At 48.5% G+C, this 18,427-nt stretch overlaps 1 protein-coding gene across 1 annotated transcript in view; it reads left to right on the top strand.

Annotated features, from left to right (window-relative positions):
- Positions 1–18,427, top strand: part of WWC2 (WW and C2 domain containing 2) — a 205,165-nt gene that overhangs the window by 183,797 nt on the left and 2,941 nt on the right. Inside the window, exon 21 of the mRNA XM_047091855.1 lies at positions 1,959–2,201. Within this exon, the coding sequence (XP_046947811.1) occupies positions 1,959–2,201 (243 nt within the window). The remainder of the gene's footprint in view (positions 1–1,958; positions 2,202–18,427) is intronic.

Here is an 18,427-nt window from a genome sequence, read left to right as displayed (position 1 = left end):
AGCTTAGGTGTGTCGTTTAAGTGAGGACGAAGCATCGTGTGTGCTGAGCGAGGCAGACATGGCCGCAGGAGTTTCCAGTCTACAGAAGGCGTCCAGGGAGCACACAGGGCTGGGAAAGGTGCCTGGGTGAGAGAGAAGGGACTGAGCTCATCTGGTTGTGGGAATCTAAAAGGCTTGATGGGGGAGGTCTGTGACCTTGACCCCTGTCTGAAATTTTAAAAGAAGATAGTAGCTCTGTGGGAGGTGGGGAGGAGGGATACCTGTGTGGTCTTCCCAGTGCAGTAACGTCGCGTTGACAGCATGAAAACTGGGATGACGGGAGTAGTTACACCATGGAAATCAGCAAATTCTTACAAACCCAGGCTGCTGCTGCTTTTTTTTTCTGAGAGAGAGAGAGAGAGAGAGAGAGAGAGTCGGTGCACCTGCACAAGCATGAGAAGGGCAGAGAGAGAAGGAGACAGAGGATCCCAAGCAGGCTGCGTGCTGCCAGCCTGGAGCCTGATGTGGGGCTCGATCCCACGATCCTGGGATCATGACCTGAGCCGAAATCCAGAGTTGGATGCTCACCTGATTGAGCTACCCAGGCGCCCCTGACCGGTGGGTGCTTTTTTCTGCACCCGTGCCCCCACCCAGAGCTGCTTGTTAAACATCGGCCAGCACAACACCGCACGCGTACACATAACCGCTAGGAAGGATTTCTTATTCTGAAAAAAAGCAATACGGCCAAAGCACGTGTGTGTCTAGGTGATTCTGCTGTGTAATAAGTTTGTTAGAGCAGAGACCGAACACAGGGGACCTAATAAGAAGATTATAGAATGTTCGAGAATGTTACAGCAATATGTGTGGGACAAGGAGGAGGGGGTACAAGCTATGCAGCCCTGAAACAGGAAGAGGGACAGCAGGCCTCCCTCTGCCATCTGTCATGAGCATCCCTGCCGTCCAGATCTTCAAGCCCGAGCACTTCTCAAATTTGAGTCCCTCCTCTCTCGCATCAGAGTACCAGTTTTTACTCTTATTTTCCATTCCCACTGCCAGTGGTCTGGACAAAAAATACCCTCCTCGTTCCCCTCTGCTCATGCAACCTTCCCAGCCTCTTCTGACTTCCTTTCCTCAAGTAGGCGTGACCAGCTGTGAGTGGTCTCTCCCTTCCTGTGGCGCAGAAGGCGCTGCCTCACAGCTCACGGCTGGACGTCTTCAAGGTCAAGGACTGGGTCTTCTCTCCCTGGTGTGTGGCCCACAGCCAACCCCCACCCCTACCCAGCAGACATATTCAATCATTATTTCTTGGCAAATGGGTAAGATTGGCCCCAGGAAGAGCACCAGTGACTCGCTGGTGAAAGTGCCTGTTAGACACTGGGAACTCGAGGAAGGGGTTGGGGTTCGAGCGTATCGATGGGGGAGGCGCTCAGACCCTCAGCCGCGCCGAGCAGCTGCATTCTGGCTGGCGCTTCCGGAAACGAGGGCCCGAGGAGTGAGCAGTGGGGTGCCGCCGTGTGTCCTGAGCTGGAGGGAGCGTAAGTTTCTTGTGTTTGTTTTGCACCGAGGGCAGGCGCCGGGTGGTAAAACGGTCAGGCTAAGTGAGGCTTGTGCTACGGCAACGACTTCACAAAGCCCCTGCGGTCTGAACCAACACGGGTTCGTTTCTTACTCAGCTGCTTGTTCATTGCCGGCCGGCTAAATGCTCTGCTCATTTTGTCTTCCCTCGGGACCCGAGCCGACGAGGCCTCCGCCCCCGAATCTTTGCCGTCCCTCTAGCCGGGGACGGAAATGTCCACACGTCACACCGGCCTCGAAAGGCTGCCGCCTGGCGGTGCCCGGCACCGCCACTCACCTGTCCTCGGCCGCTGGCGCCTCCCTTCCCGGAGCACGGAGACGTGCCAGGAGGGACGAGGAGCCGGATGGCCACCACCAGCCACCGTAACGAGGGTGTTGTGCTGTTCTGTCTTCTGACCCTGCAGACGGTGTGCCAGCCCGTCCTGAGAAGAACGGCGCAGGAACGGCCCGTGCGCACATCCCTCGACCTAGAACTGGACCTTCAGGCGTCTCTCACCCGGCAGAGCCGCCTCAACGACGAGCTGCAGGCCCTGAGGGGCCTGAGGCAGAAGCTGGAGGCGCTGAAAGCTCAGGGGGAGACTGACCTTCCACCGGGCGTGCTGGAGGACGAGCGCTTCCAGAAGCTCCTGAAACAAGCTGAGAAACAGGTACCGGTCTCCGTGTCCCCGCTGGCCCTGCTAAAGCCTGTCCCGTGGAAGGTCCCCAGCTTACCCTCGCTTTGACAAAGTCTGCAGGTGCTTTTCCTGGAACCCGGAACTCTTTTTTCCCCTTGTCGTAGGCCTATTTTTTTTTTTTTTTGACCTAGGATATTGCTAAGAGAGCAGCACTGCCAACCCCCCAGGTAGACAGCAGGTCCCCCGACCACTCCGCCCCCACCCCTCCGGCCACCTGCCGGCCGGGAGCATGGCCGCGAGGGGGAAGTGGCCATCCCGTTCCTGCTCCGCGGTTCTCACGGTCTCAACACGAGACTGGGCAGAGAAACTCAGTGGAACTTTTCACATCGGTGACAGATTTCATCTGAATCTTCTGAGTAGCCCTTTAGGACTCATTAACCACCTCAACTGTTAACGCCTTGTCAATTTGAAGCCTTCAGAATTTTCACAGTCTTTCTTCCCTTCAAAAAAGATCACGCGTCCCATATTGGCATTTTTGCCTCTCACCCCACAAGTAACCGTACAAAATAGATCCGATCACCGATTAAAAACTAGGGTATTGTTAAGGGAGTATTTCTATTGTCCTGCCACCTACCTGAACCAAATTTTTTTGGAGCCTGCTTTGTTGGTTTATTCTCTAAAGTTTAGAATTCGTATTTGGGCATAAGAGAGTGTGTCCGCAGCCGCGTGTAACGTACAAACAGAACTTCCCACGTAGCCAAAATATTACAAGTGCCAAAACATTAGTCTCTTTCAATCACATTTGATGGAAACCCGAAATAGATTAGAAACTTTCTTAAACTAATAGAAATTCTTGTCCATAGTATAAACTTCCCTTTGTTGGCCCCTCGTTGTTATTTGGTCACTAATGTGTGATACTATGGACAAACTGAGTCATTTCATTGACTAGCACTACTAATCCTGGATGGAACTCAGAAAGTTAATGAGTTTTAGGGATCAAACTGATCCCAATATTTTTTTAAGGAAAGTCCAAGCAACAAAACATATCACACATCTGTGTTATGTCCCAACCGACAGACAGAAACCTGGGCATACAGTAGAACGTCGTTAAGTATCTGTTCAGTGGGGAGTTGAATTATACGCCCTACGTTTGGTACTTTAGAGACTACCAGGGTGATTGGACGCTGTCATGCCCTCCTAGGGCTATTGGTAAAGGCGATGAGCCAGATAGACCAGGTCCTCAAGAGAAATCACTTTCTAGCGAGGTCGGGAGAGGTTTCATGGAGGAAGTGGCGAAGTGGTCTTGAAGGCGAGTAGTGGGACTCCATCCACAGCGGTGGGGAGGCCAGCAGGCACGGGAACCCGCAGTAGTCAATGTCCGGGGTAGCTCGTGACAGTGAAGGGAGAGCCCAGAGCCTGGCTGTCCCTTTGCCTAATGGAAAATTGCATTAAAAGCCGAAGTCACCAACTCTTACATTTGTCACCTTGATAATAATAACCATTGCTTTTATTCTCTTGAGTCTTTCGATTCACCATTAGCAATCATTTCAAAGTCTTGGTTAACACTGACCAACTTTAATATCATGGAGAAGCATCACAGACCTTTGACCCCTAAAGGTCAAAGGCTTTCAAAGCTGGATTAGAGTTTTACAACTACAGATTTAAACAGAGCCTTGCATCTTTAGGGGTTTTTGTTGTTTGTTTTTGATTTGCCACAGTCTGAAGTTCTAGATCCTTGGGCAGCAATAATTATAAAAACTATGGGACTTTGTGCACTTCATGTCATGTTGCTAAATTCATCCGTGAATCGCTTGGACAATTATTCTGGTTTGTTTCGACTGCTTTCTAATCTCCAGTGTGTAGAGAAAAGTTCAGTACAGCTAACGTTGGTTATTTGAAAAAAACTAAAAGAAAGAAACAAAAATAGGCAAAGCTCTGGCAAGATCCACGAAGAGAAGATACACATAAAGACAACTATAACAGGAAAGAGGGATAGAATTACAGGTAAATTCTGTAATTCTCTTCTTGAGCAGAGGTTTCTTTGGGAAGCCTGTGGCAGGGATGTGTGTGTGACATCCCTAGGGCTAGTGTGGGAACCCCCCCACCCCGTCCATTTTCCGCAAAATACAACGAAAGGAGCTTGGGCAACATCTAAGCTGTCTAATCCTGATTGGAAGAAACGGGATCGAAGCATCCTTTCAAAGATGAAAGTATCGTAGATGCACTGTTTCTAAGTGGGCTTTTTAAATCTTTCGTCATATAGAATTCTAAGACTTTTACTGGTGTTACTAGAGGATTCAAGGTTTGCAGGTTTTTCGGGTGACTCTTGTTTTCCTTCCTCGTTAAAGAAATCCTTAGCACAAGTGGATGGAAACGGGGAGGGCTGTAGAACAGCAACCACGGAGATCTTCAGGGCCACCCTAGGTGCGTTGCTGAGCCTCTAAAAACCTGAGTGTGTCTGTTCTCAGCTGCAGAAAATTCCGGGAAGGGTTTCCTGGGGAACTTGAGCAGAACTGTTGCCTGCAAAAGAGAAACAGCTCTTGAGTGCGAGTCTTTTCTCTCCTGGGTGCCTCTGGCCTAGCGGGTGAGCTCCCGCGTAAACCCCCCAGGGCAGTGGCGGGGCCACCCCCTGTATCACGATGCCACCACAGGGGATGTTCCATCTGACCTGGGTAGAGGTCTCCTCTGCCTCATGAAAGCCTGCTGACTTTGCTTACCAGCCAAGATTTTATCCTGTTTGGAGTTTTGCTTGTCCCTTACCCGCCACTGGAGCACACATTTGCCCCTGACTTGCTGGTGGATGGGTAAATAGAGCATAGACAGGATGAGGACAGTCGGTGGCCCCAGGGTAGCTCGGCCACCTGAGGCCTAGTCCCCACCCTCAGGGTTAGGCCCGGCCGTGGTGTCGGCATCTTGGTCTGGGCTGTGCCTCCAAGCTCCGGGAGTACCAGGGTCCAGGGCTGTTATCAGGTCAAACCCAGGGGCTTAGGTAAGACACCGCTTTGTGCATGAACCTCAACAGTTCTGAGAGACGGTTCTGAAACAGGGATTTATGCCGTTCTGATCCCAGCATCCCACGTAATGTTCATAGTCACTATCTAGGAAAATAATGGCCGTGATACAGAGAAAAGTGGCCTGCTCACGCTTTCCAGGCTGCCGAGATCCTTGACTGCCCTCTGTTTTCAGACCTGTCGATCGGCCCCTCTTCCTGTCCTCACTGGCAGAAGTAATCCTAGGAACGTCAGGCAGATTTCCCAGACGTAATACGAGGTTGAATTAAATTCCCTTGGAAGTGGCCTCTCTGAAAACTGTTGGAGCTCGGTCATTCGGGCAGCCATCTGTGTGACGTGGGTGGTAGTTTCACCTCCCGTGTCCTAATTACCAGCGTTTTGATTGTCCCCGTGGTAAGCCACCGTCTAGGAAGCGGGCGCTGCTGAACCACTGGCGGCCGCTCTCATCTCTGCGTCTACCCCAGGGCCACCGTCTCCACGAAGGTGCTGCTGTGGGTGTGTGAGGTTTCTGCGGGCCTCAGACCCCAACACAACCCAGCACACTTCTGTCCAGAGCCGCGTGTGGCTGGCCTGGCCAGCCGAGTTCACTTGCACGCCACGTTGGACGCATTTGCCCACGGAGTGGGTCTTCTCCTACCACCGGGTGACGCTCACTGAGAGAAGGCGGGAGCTGGGCACCCGGCCTTACCGCTGCCCAGGGACCCTTCAGAGTCCTGGGCCTCGTCTGTCTGCTGCGGGGAAGCAAAGATTCCCCGTCCCTGGACGCTTGTCCAGCGCAGGATAGAAGCACGTCTCGTTCCGGCTTTAGGAAGTGTCTTAGAGGAGTGACACTTGAGAATTCTCTCTTGTGAAATGGTGGTTAGTTTTTATATTAATCTGCAGTTGTTTAGTCATTACACTGTACCCACTTATGCATGATTCTGGCCTCATAATACGCTACTGATGATTATAATCATCCTTACAGAAGTTGCATTGATGGTTTTGCTTAGAAATTTAATTATATCTTAATAGAGGTCTTCTCATCTGTGTATCTGATGAAGCAGTGCCGAGTTGGGTTCGTAATCAGCGCGCACAGCGAGATCCCGGGGGGAGAGAGGAGCCCAAGGAGGATTCGCTGGCAACTGTGCAGAGCAGGAGATAAACACCCCCGTCGCTCTGCGCCACCCACGGGCCGCCGCCCCGGGGAGCAGGGAGGGAGGAAGGAGATGGCGCCTTTGTGGGTGCCAGGCAATCCCATGGCACGTTAGGGCTTCAACAGGGAAAACCCACAGCAGGGACTGGAGGCTCGGAGAAGGGACACGAGGGGAGGCTGTGCCTTCGTGAAGTCCCCGGGGCCCCACAGGGAGCTGATGTCCCCCGAGGGCAGTGGGAAAGGATGAGAGGGCCTGGGCTGACGTGTTAGGAGTGTCCATTCAGAGAGAGACTATGGTTTTCCAGTTCTCGTCGGGAAAATCCAGCGGGACGAAGCAGGGGTGTAGCCAAACAACTAAGGGCCAATAAGAGCTGAGGTAGTTGTTCGTCTTTCTCACTTTTTTCTTCAAATGTCCATGCCGTCGCTGTTATTTCCTAGATTGTTACTGTGGACGTCAGATGCAGATTCTAATGGCGCAGGACGCACTGCTTTGCTGGGGAGTTGAAGCTCACGTGAACAGCATGCTATGCTTGTGTGCACAATGCAGGGCGAGCTCTCTACTCAGCCTCCTGATAAATAGTGAAAAATGCTCCGGTAGACGTTGGGGGCCTCGGTGAGCGTCCCAGTGTGAAGGAAGAGAGTGACTGTGACAGCGAGGCTGGCCGGGCCCTCCCTCCCCTGCGCCGGCTCTGTTTTCTCACCGCGGGCCCCTTCCTTCCTGCCGCAGCTCCCTCCCGTGTTTCTAACAAAAATATGAACACAGATCCGCCTGAGAAAATGCCATAAAAAGGTGCCTATCTTCGGCTTCTGTGTTCTCCGTGCTCAGGTGGAGTTTCACATCCTCACCTACAAAATAGGAGGATGGGACTAGATGACTCCCAAGACCCCTGGTAGCGGCAAACTCTGTCATCTGTTTGTTTGCGATCGAATCCAGCACGTTCCCGGGATGAGCGAAGGTGCTGACCAGCAGGTGCGCCTGGAAGGCCACGTGGCCCAAAAGCCAGCCCTTGAGGGCACGTGCCGGACCTGGGTAACTCGGAAGTCTGCGCCGAGCTGGGCTCCCCGCTTCTCCACCGGAAGGCGCCCCCCAGTCGGCCCTCCCACTGGTCGCCGGGGCAGCGCTTGCGGCCCCGCAGTCCCCGCACCTTGACCCACGCCTACCTCGGGCCGTTCCCCGCCGCCGCCGCGGCGGGAAGACCGCGCCCCCGGAGCCCGGTGTGCCCTGGCCCCGGGTACAGTGATGGGGGTCCCGGGGACGGGAGTTCTTCCTCACGGCTACCAGCCCTGCTCGTGTGGGCCGCTTGAGTCGCGGACCTCGCTTTCCCACCACCCAAGTTCGCGGCAGCCTCGCCCGTGAACACGCGGACGATTCCGGCGGCGTCCCCTTTTCACCGCGGCCGCCAAAGTGGGCAATCGCGGCGGACTTCCCCGTCCCGCCGGCCCGTTTCCGCACCCACGTCGCTGCGCACACGCGGACACGCCGGCACGCCCGCCCGCCGCCCTTCGGCCCCGGCTGCCCCCTCGGGGTGGGGATTTGTCAGGTGCGCGGCGGCAGGGCCACCAAAGGCGTGACGGCGAGCGCAGAGCCTGCCAACCGCCACGAAAACTACAGCGCCCGGAAGAGCGGTTCGTTGAAGGCAGCGGCAGGGCCCCGATCCACCTCCGTCGCCCGGAAACCCGCCGGGGCCCAGGGTCGCGCCCCGTAGCCCCCCCTCCTTCGTGGCCGGAGGTCCGTTTTGCAGCTCGGAATAAAAACCGACGCAGAGCCCGTGGCTTCGCGTGTCGCACGACGCCCTTGGGCAGCGGAGCAAGAGACGCAGGGCTGTAGATGAAGACGGGACTGCAGATCAAGACGGGACTGCGCTCCTTAGGCCGGTGGGCTTCTTAACGCGGCTGTGGCCAAGTCACCGGACGTTTCCGCAGGCCAGGCTCCCGTGGCCAGGCTCTTCTAGAATCTGGGACGTCGGAAGTGGCTTCCTGTGCCGGGCCCCGGGCAGCTCGGTCACGACCCGTTGGGGGAGAGGCGAGAGGGGTGCCGAGGAAGGCTTGGCGTTTTTCCAAAAGAGCCTCGTGTTGCTTCCGCAGCAGAAAGTTCTTGTTCTTCCTCAGGGTGATTTCCCTGTCAAAATGCCTTTTTTACAGCTTAAAATGATACAGATGTTAACATATATATATATTTTTTGAGTTAGAATCTGCTAAGAAAATGACGTGTCAAAGATACTAATACACGTCGTGGGACAGAATAAATCTTAATGGTCACAGGGAAGTATCCGGCATGGAGAGGTAACCGCCTGAAAGTTGGCTACCCTGGATGATTGACAGCTGGCAAAAACTTTATGACGCATTGTGTCGCCCAGATTTTTAGAGAAAGACACACACACAGAGATCAATGTAGTTTTCAGTGAAGTGTGTTCTTGCACAGCGGGGAAAGGAACGTGTGCCACGGTCGGTCTTAACTTCGCACAGAACAAAGCCGAATTTCTCAGTGATTTCCCAGCGACCGCAAACACGCTGGTAGTTGACAGCAGACGTCAGGCTCCGTAGAGAGACCATCTCACCAGGGCCCTTCCGTAGAGAGCAGAACAGGCCCCCGCGCTTCCATTCCTGCGGAAGGCAGTCAGAGGCACAACGGGATCCGGGAAGCCCGTTGTTCATTCTGAGCCGATAAAAGACATCCTGGGGAACCTGGCCCACGTTTTCTTAAGTATAGCCAGCACGTACCTTCCTCGTCTGGCCTCTCACGATCTGCCCATTACTTAAGTCAATAAGCCGTTGGCTATTTCAAGATTGGTTTATTCACGTTGTAAGTTGCCAAGAACTAGGAAAACTGGGCAGACTCTCCAGTCTTCTCAGCAGTTCACCACTGTGGTGGAGACCGCAGCACGGCAGAAGCCAGGGGCTTCTCTTTACCGAGTCAGCTGCTCCTTCTCTGGGACCTCACGAAGCACCGAGTGACAGCTACCTGGCCTCGTCAATGGCAAGATAATCAAGAGAGAATTACCGCTTGGCAAAAAAAGGCCACTTTCCTAAACAGAATCCTCCAAATCAGGGAATGGGGAAGGGGGACAGTGAAAAAGATCCGGCAGAGGGATCCTTTGCGGTGACAGATGCCAGCCGCTAACTGCAGGGGACGAGGAATGCCCTTGTGCTGGACATGTAGCTTCTCACAGAGCCGTGTGCGTGGGATTGATTCTTCATACGCACTTGCTGAATAAATAAATTTTCAAAAATCTCATCTTCCCTAAGAGTGCCTCAGCATTTTTACTTTCAAATCTTAAATGAGTTAGTACGCTTACACTTTGAGAACAGTTTGAGATTTAAGAAGATTCTCAAAAAAATTAACATACGCTTATTATAACAAGTCAAACAGTAACAGAACTGTTAACCCTCCTTGAAGCCTCATTCCCGCAGGTATTTGTGCCTCTGGTTCTTTGTTAGCCTCTAGGGTTAGTTGAAAAGGTTACACAAAAATAGGGTCATAAAGACAAATTGTTGCAAAACTTGTTTTTCTCTCCCCCCCCCCCCCCACTTAATTCTATATTCTTATACAAACAGCTTTCCTGGGGCGCCTGGGTGGCTCAAGTCGGTTGAGCCCGTCAGACTCTTGATTTCAGCTCGTGTCTTGGTCCCAGGATCGTGGGATCGAGCCCTGCATGGGGCTCCGTGCTGAGCATGGAGCCTGCTTAAGACTCTCTTTCTCCCTCTCTCTGCCCCTCTTCCCTGCTTGCACTTGCCCTCTCTCTAAAATAAAATTTAAAAAAGAATAGCTTTCCCGGGGCACCTGGGTGGCTCAGTTAGTTAAGCATCGGGCTTCAGCTCAGGCCGTGATCTCTCAGTTCGTGAGTTTGAGCCCCGCGTCTGGCTGTCTGCTGTCAGCGTGGAGCCTGCTTCGAATCCTCGGGCTCCCTCTCTCTCTGCCCCTCCCCTGCTTGTGTGCTTCTCTCTCTCAAAAAAATAAACATTAAAAGAAAGAAAAAAAAAAAGAACAGCTTTCCATACTAGTAAATGCTGCTGTAATTCATTATTTTTAAGGCATTCGCTTGGTGGCTATGTCATAATTAGTCATTCTAATGACAGTTTCCCAGATTTTCAGTTATGGACAATGTGCAAATGAGCATTCCTGTATCTTTCTGGATTCAGTAGTGTTTCCAAAGTTTAAATACCTAGTAGAAGACTTGCCGGTCCTGAGAGCTTGGCTGTGAACCACGGTCAAAGGTCTTGTCTCTGCCACGTCTGATGACCTCGTCCTTCCGCTTCCCGGCCTTGACAGTGTCTGAAACAGCCGGTGCGTGTGGGAAGCCAAGACCCTTACAATCCCCTTTTTGCCAACACCAGTTTATCTCCTTCTAAACGTTATAACTGCCCAGGTTAGTAACAGGGGGACTTGGCTTTTTCGAGCGCAGAAGGTTCTCCGTGGTGGGATTGTCCAGTCAGTTTAGACTGCAGGCTGCAGGCTAGCGCCCTTAGCAAAGCGGTTTTTCCTTCCCTTTCCTTATGCCAGTGCTGACTTCTGGCCTGAGTTGATCTCCCTCTAGTAAGACTTTGCTCCAAGCTACAAACAAACTGGCGCTACCACCGTGACCAGTGGCCTCCACTAAGCAGGGCCACGTTTTATATTCTGTCACTGGAGCGCAGCACTTGGGAGGTCATGGCGAGAGAGGCTGACCAGTGCTGGGGCGGGGGGTGGGGGGCTCCCAAATGAGCTGAGTCTCCCCAGCCCCTCGCTCCTCTCCCCTACCCCAAAACCCCCTTGGTGGGGTGGGGCGGGGCGGGGCGGGGCGGGACGGCAGTTGTGACTCCAGATGCTTCTTCCTGGCTCAGTAGCAGCACAGTCCTCTCACCCGTGGAGGCTCAGGCGTTGGGACATCCGCCTTGCTGTCCCCATGATTCCAGTCCCGTAACTGTTCACAGTGTGGTAGGTGAGAATGGTAGCACTTTGGTGACACGCGTTGATTTGCCATTAGTGTTTATTCCGTGTGGTGCCTGCTCCTGCCCGGTGTCCTTTTTCCTGTTGTGTTTTTCTCCTTGGAAGGCCTTTTAGACACCTTTCTGTTATTTGAGTTAAAAATGGTTTTGTTCATTCTGCCATTTGCCTTTTGAACACCTATCAGATGACAGAAGTCCAGATGTTTGTTTGAATCTAAATGCATCAGTTTCCATTTTCTGACTTTCTGGAGAGCTGTGTTGGCAGTAACCACTGGAAAAAACCCAAGGTGGTTCTAAATCTTTTGAGAGTTATTGAGGCCTATTAATCTTTAAAAGATGGTCACCTAAAAACCCGTTTTCCCCAAAGACTGACACGCATTCATTCAGACTGCATTAGCTGTGCCCCCACTGTGTGCAGTGGAATCTCCCACTGGGGATTCCGGCACTGAGGGGGCCAGACAAGTCCCCACCCTGAAGCCACTTGAGAAAGTAAGGCAGGGGCAGGGTGGCTCGAAAAGAATCTCTAGTCCCTGTGCTGCCCATGGGTATCACTGAGAAAATGGCCGATGCTTAGTAAGATGTGCCAAAAAGCGCTTAAGACACGAATTTGAATAAACCAAGTCACAGCCCATCTTGTCCAGGAGAAAAGTGACAGTTTCTGTTGAAATAAGAGCTGCAAGGCGTGGGTTCCCTCCAGCACGAGGCAGCTTCCCAGCGCGTGCTTGGCCGGCTTGCTTTCCCCAACACCCTGGCGAGAAGTAGGAGGGAAAGCGAAGAGGAAAGTTACCCTGTATCACCACCCCAAACTTTGTTTAGACTTCCTTTTCTTAAAGCAGCTTTCCAAACAAATGCCAAAAATTAGCACGCATATTTATTAGATCTCACTCTCCCTCAGAACGCAAAGTAATTTGAATTAGATTTTTGTTTCTGTCAGGTGCGGACAACTACTGTTTTGCGTTAAGTACGCGTTGACAAGACTGCTTCTAGATGACATTTCCCCTCATCTGAGTACGTAGGTCACGTGAAGTCTCCAGCCACTTGACATAATACAGTTCACTGTATAACGCAACATCACGAGCAGCTTCTGCAAATATAGGCAGTTTTCGAAAACAAACCACTGGCTTCAAAATCTTTATTGAGCACTTGAACCTCTATAAATCATGTCAAACAGATGCAGTCCCTGCCCTTCGGAAGCTTACGGGCCCATGTAAACAGCTCGGACCCCAAGGCAAACCATGAGCCAAAACCAAAATTAACAACCAGGCAGCCTCTTGGCTTCACCTGCAAGTGGGAGTCCGGACCTTGGTGGAGGCCGGCGTCCACATGATGAATAAACCCCATAATTTGCAAATAAGAAGGTAGGAAGAGTAGTAAGTAGCACGTTTATACCTAAGCCTCATTTCCTACTTCACAGTTGATTTATATAGCTAAGGAATTGTCTTTTTAGTTGATGTACTTTTAAGCTCTAAGTATAACTGAAACAAAATTGTGATTAATTTTTCCCCGAGATAGTCGAGTAGTATAAAACATACCACACACACACACACACACACACGCACACACACACGCACGCAGATGTACTTATTGTGGATAGTTTTCAGAATACGCAGGACATGCCTGTGTCCCCTCTACATCTGATTTAACCACATGTTCATTGATCTAGATGTTTAAATGCTAAATCCCAGGTGAATGAACATTGCAGCCTGGAAATAATTGAAACGTGAGATTCTAGAAGGTTAGTTCAATAATTACGCCCCAGCTATTAAATACAATGTTACGAAACTATTAAAAAGTTATGGACTTCCATTTCCTGGTCTGGCCTGTTAGGAGCTTAGAAGTCACTACTCTGCCCTAACAACAAGGACAGAAGCTGAACAAACTGAAAAATCAACAGCTCTTCTTAGATCTGTCAGGAAGATGAGGTCACAGGTCAAAACGTTGCCCCCCCAAATTAGAGAGCCAGGCAGCACAGACAGTGACCATTCACGAGAACAGAAACTCCAAGGGGGCCAGTACTGGGGTCCGAGAGCCTGAACTGGAATTGGTGAACTGCGGGAGTTCACCCAGTCAACAAGCCTAAGACCTAAAACCTCCAGGGGGCAGCCATGGGGAGCTCCCCACCCCGCACTTCTGTGAATTTTCCGTCTAGGATCTCTACTAGGTCCTTGGGATCAGAAAAGAAAACCTGTGCCTCCAGCAGCGTGAGGGGAAAGCGACCATTCTGAAGTAGGCCGGAGCATTCTGCTAACAAGACCCACCCTCGGGGGCAGCTAGAGTCTAACCTACAAGGGTTTTAAAGAGAGCCTGACCAACTTGGGGGTAGGAAAATACCCACTCCAGCCACCCTGTCTCACCTAAGGGGGGGGGGGTTGGGGGACTGACAAGCATTTGTGAAGTTCTCATTTGGGGACACAGGCCCACCAAGAGACTGACCGGATTCAGACATGGCAGGGATGTTGGAATTATCAGACCAGGAACTTAAAACAACTGTGATCAAGGCTCTAAGGGCTCTAATGGGAAAAGTAGGCAACATATGAGAACAGATGGTCAATAAAAGCTGAAAGAAAAAGGCAATTCTAAGAAAGAATCTAAATGAAATGCTGGAGATCAAAAACACTATCAAAGAAATGGAGAATACCTGTGATGGGCTTGTTACCAGACTAGATATGGGCTGAGGAAAGACTCTGAGCTTGAGGAGATGTCAGTAGAAACTTTCAAAACTGAAAATCAAAGAGAAAAAAGACTGACGGGGAAAAAAAGGAAGAGGGTATCTGAGACCTGTGGGACAATTACAAAAGGTAAAACTCACACACAATGGAAATACCAGAAGACAGAGAAAAACAGGAGAAATATTTAAAGCAAGAATGGTTGAGAATTTCTCTAAATTCATATCAGACACCAAACTACAGACCCAGGAAGCTCAGAGAACACCAGGCCAGCTAGATGCAAGAAACTCTGCACCTAGGCATGTAACATTCAAACCTCAGAAAATCACAGATACAGGAAAAAATCTTGAAAGAGGCCAAAGTGGAAGAACACTTAACTTATATAAGAGCAAAGATAATAATTATACATACGACTTCTCAGAAGCCATGCAAGCAAGAATAGAGTGGGGTGAAATATTTAAGGTGTTGAGGTGGGGGGGTGGGGACACCACCAACTGAGAATTCTATACCCAACAAAACTATCCTTCAGGACTAAAGGAGAAATACTTTCTCAGACAAATGAAAATTGAGAAAATGTGTTGTCAGGAGACCTGCCTAGCAATAAATGTTAAAAGAAGCCCTTCAGGGATTAGGAAAATAGTGTAGGTCAGCAACTTGGATCTGTAAAAGAAAGGAAGAGCACTGAGGAAGGAATTAGTGACTGTAGAGTTAAAACTTTTATTTTTCTTATTCTTAAATGACCTAACAGATAACAGTTTGTTCAGAATAACAATAGCAACAATGTATTTCACATATATATGCTTACGTATAAGTGAAATGACTGACACCAATGATACGAGGGACAAGAGGGAGATGTTAGGAATATTTTATTATTATATGGTACTTGCACTATCCATAAAGTACGGTGGTGTTTTGCATATTACAAAATATTAGACAACCACTTAAAAGTTTAAAAAAGAAGTACAATTGACATGCTAAGAAAGGAGAGAAAATGGAAGAATACAAGTTGCCCAATTAAAACCACAAAAGGCAGAAAAAGAGTAGAAGGCAAAAACAAAGAACAAAGGCAGTGACTAGAAAACAATAATAAATATGGCGGGTATCAATCCAGCCCTATCAGTAATCCCTTTAAACATTGATGATCTGAATTTGCCAATTCAAAGAAATTGTCAGCGTTGAACAAAGGACAAGACCCGACTACATGTTGTCTACCAGAAACCAATTTTACACATAAAACACATAGAGGCTAAAAGTAAAGGCATAGAGAAAAATATGCCATGCTAACACTAATCAAAACCAAATTAATCTGAGACAGACATCTGAGCATAAAAAGTGTCCGGTATAAAGAAGGTCGTTGTATAATGACAAAACAGCCAGTACTTTTACTGTTGGAGACTTCAATGCCCCCTTTTCAGAAGTGGACAGATCCCAGCAGCAGAAAGCCATCAAGGATGTAGTTGAACTCAACCATTAATTAGCTAGACACAACTGACATCCATAGACTACTTCATCCAACAACAGCAGAATTCACATTCTCCTCAAGCTCACATGGAACATTCATCAAGATAAACCACGTTTTGTGCCATAAAATATAACTTAAAAATGTAAAAGAATACAAATCATACGGTGTCTACTCTCAGACCACAATGGAGTAAAACTAGAAATCAATAACGGAAAAATAGCTGGAAAATCCCAAAGTACTTAGAGACCTACGACACCTTTTTAAATAACACATGGGTCAGAAAAAGAAATCTCAAGAGAAAACATATTTTCAACTAAATGAAAATGAAAGGCCAACTTATCAAAATTTGTGCAATGCGGCAAAGAGGAAAATTTATAGTAGTCAATGTATATACTAGAAAAGAAGAAAGATTTAAAATCCATAATCTAAGCTTCTGCCTTAGGAAACTAGAAAAAGAAGAGTAGATTAAATCCAAAGCAATCAGAAGAAAAATAATAAAAATTAGGTAGTTCTCAATTAAATTGAAAACAAGAAATCAATAGCAAGTTTGCAGGATACAAGGTTAATGGAGTCAATTGCTTTTCTGTATGCTAGTGATGAACAAGTGGAATTTGAAATTAAAAACAATACAATTAGCACCCCCTAAAATGAAATACTTAGGTATCTAACAAAATATGTATAAGACCTAAGTGAGGAAAAATACAAAACCTGATGAAATGAAATCAAAGAACTAATAAATGGAGAGATAGTTCATGTTCATGACTAGGAAGACTTAATATTGTCAAAATGGTCTTCCCAAATTGACCTATAGATTTACTGCAATCCCAATCAAAATCCCAGCAAATTATTTTGTGGATGTAGACAAAATGATTCTGAAGTTTACATGGAGAGAGAAAAGACGCATGATAGCTAACACAATATTGAAGGAGGCAGGGTTGTGGGACTGACATTACCCGACTTCAGGACTTCCTGTAAAGCTAAAATAATCAAGACAGTGTGATATTGATGAAAGAACAGATAACTGGAGCATAATAGCCCAGAAATAGGTCCACATAAATGTGGATACAGGCAACTGACCTTTGACAGAGGAGCAAAAGCAACACAACGGGACAAGAGAGTCTTTTCAACAAGTCAAACAACTGGACATCCACATGCAAAAAAAAAAAAAAAAAATCTAGACACAGACCTTACACCCTTAGCAAAAGTTAACTAAAAATGAATTGTAGGCCTAAATATAAAACACAAAACGATAAAACTCCTGCAGTGTAACAACTTAAGAGAAAACCTAGATGACCTCTGATATGGCAATGACTCCTAAGATACAACACCAAGAGCATGACCCATGAAAGAAAGAATTGGTAGGTTGAACTTCATTAAAATTAAACATTTCTGCCCTGTGTAAGTGTCAAGAGAAAGAAAAGACAAGTCACAGAGCGGGAGAAAATATCTGCAAAAGACACATCTGATAAAGCCCTGTTATCCAAAATATACAAAGAACTCTTAAAACTCAACAGTGAGAAAATGAACAGCCCAATTAAAAAGCAGACAGGGGCACCTCGGTGGCTCAGTCTGTTGAGCATCCAACTTCGGCTCAGGTCATGATCTCATGGTCTGTGAGTTCAAGCCCCACAGAGCCTGAAGCCTGCTTTGGATTCTGTGTGTGTGTGTGTGTGTGTGTGTGTGTGTGTGTGTGTGTGTGTCTTTCTCTCTGCCCCTCCCCCACTTGTGCTCTCCCTCTCTCTCAAAAATAAATAAACTTTGAAAAAAAAACTTAGAGCAGTGCAACCAAGAAATCTCTCCTGTTAACATTTGGCAAATACACTTTCAATCTCATTCATCTTTCCAAACCTTTTTTCTTATATTAGCCATTTTAAAAACAGTTTCTTGGAGTAGAATTTACATACGAGATTAGCTTCTTTTACTTAGTGATATACATGTAAGTATATCATGTGTTTCCGTGTGTTTCCATGGCTTATAGCTCATTTCTTTCCAGCAGTGGATAATATTCCATTGTTTACAAGCACCACAGTTTACCTGCCTGTCACTCACTAGAGGACATTTTGGCTGCACCCAAGTTTTGGCAACATTTTTTTTAAGATTTCATTTTTAAGGGGCGCCTGGGTGACTCAGTCGGTTGAGCGCCCGACTTCAGTGCAGGTCATGATCTCATGGTTCGTGAGTTCCAGCCCCGTGTCAGGCTCTGTGCTGACAGCTCGGAGCCTGGAGCCTGCTTCAGATTCTGTGTCTCCCTCTCTACCCCTCCTGCACCTGCACTCTCTCAAAAGTAAATAAACATTCTTTGAGAGAGATTTCATTTCTAAGTAATCTTAACATGGGGCTTGAACTTAAACCCTGACATCAAGCATGCACGCTCTACAGACTGAGCCAGCTGGCATCCTCCCCCCGCAAGTTTTGGCGATTATAAAGGAAGATGCCATAAACATCTGAGTCCACAACTTTTCAACTCCTTTGCGTAAATACCAACAAGTATGACTCCTAGATCATACGGCAAGAGCATGTTTATTTAGCTTTGTAAGAAAACGTCAACCTGCACCTTAAACTTAAACCACAGTATATGTCAATGGTATCTCGATAAAGTTGGGGGGGGGGGGAGAATTGAAAACAATGCCAAAGTGTCTCCAAAGAGGCTGTACTATTTTGCGTTCCCACCAGCAGTGAACACGAGCTCCTGTTGTACCACATATTTGCCAGGATTTGGTGTGGCCAGTGAACTGTCAGTGTTTTGGATTTGGGCCATTCTAATAGGCGTGTGGCCTTAACTGGTTGTTGTTTCAATTTGCATTTCCCTAATGACATGCGACGCGGGGCATCTTTTCATATGCTTATTTACCATCTGTGTATCTTTTTTGGTGAGGTGTCCGTTCAGGTCTTTTGTCTACTTTAATTTTTTTTTTTACATTATTTAACATTTATTTACATGTAACATTTAATGTTTGTTTATTTTTGAAAGAGTGAGCGCCACCAGGGGAGGGGGAGGGGGAGAGGGAGACAGAGGATCCGCGGCAGGCTCCAGGCTCTGAGCTGTCAGCACAGAGCCAGAA

This window comes from Lynx rufus, unplaced genomic scaffold (genome assembly GCF_022079265.1).
Source record: "Lynx rufus isolate CCGP_SWC_20201006 ecotype Redwood Valley unplaced genomic scaffold, mLynRuf1.p SCAF_3, whole genome shotgun sequence".
NCBI classification, from domain to species: Eukaryota; Metazoa; Chordata; class Mammalia; order Carnivora; family Felidae; genus Lynx; species Lynx rufus.
The sequence above is the reverse complement of the archived record's forward strand: the minus strand, read 5'-3'. Positions and strand labels throughout refer to the sequence as shown.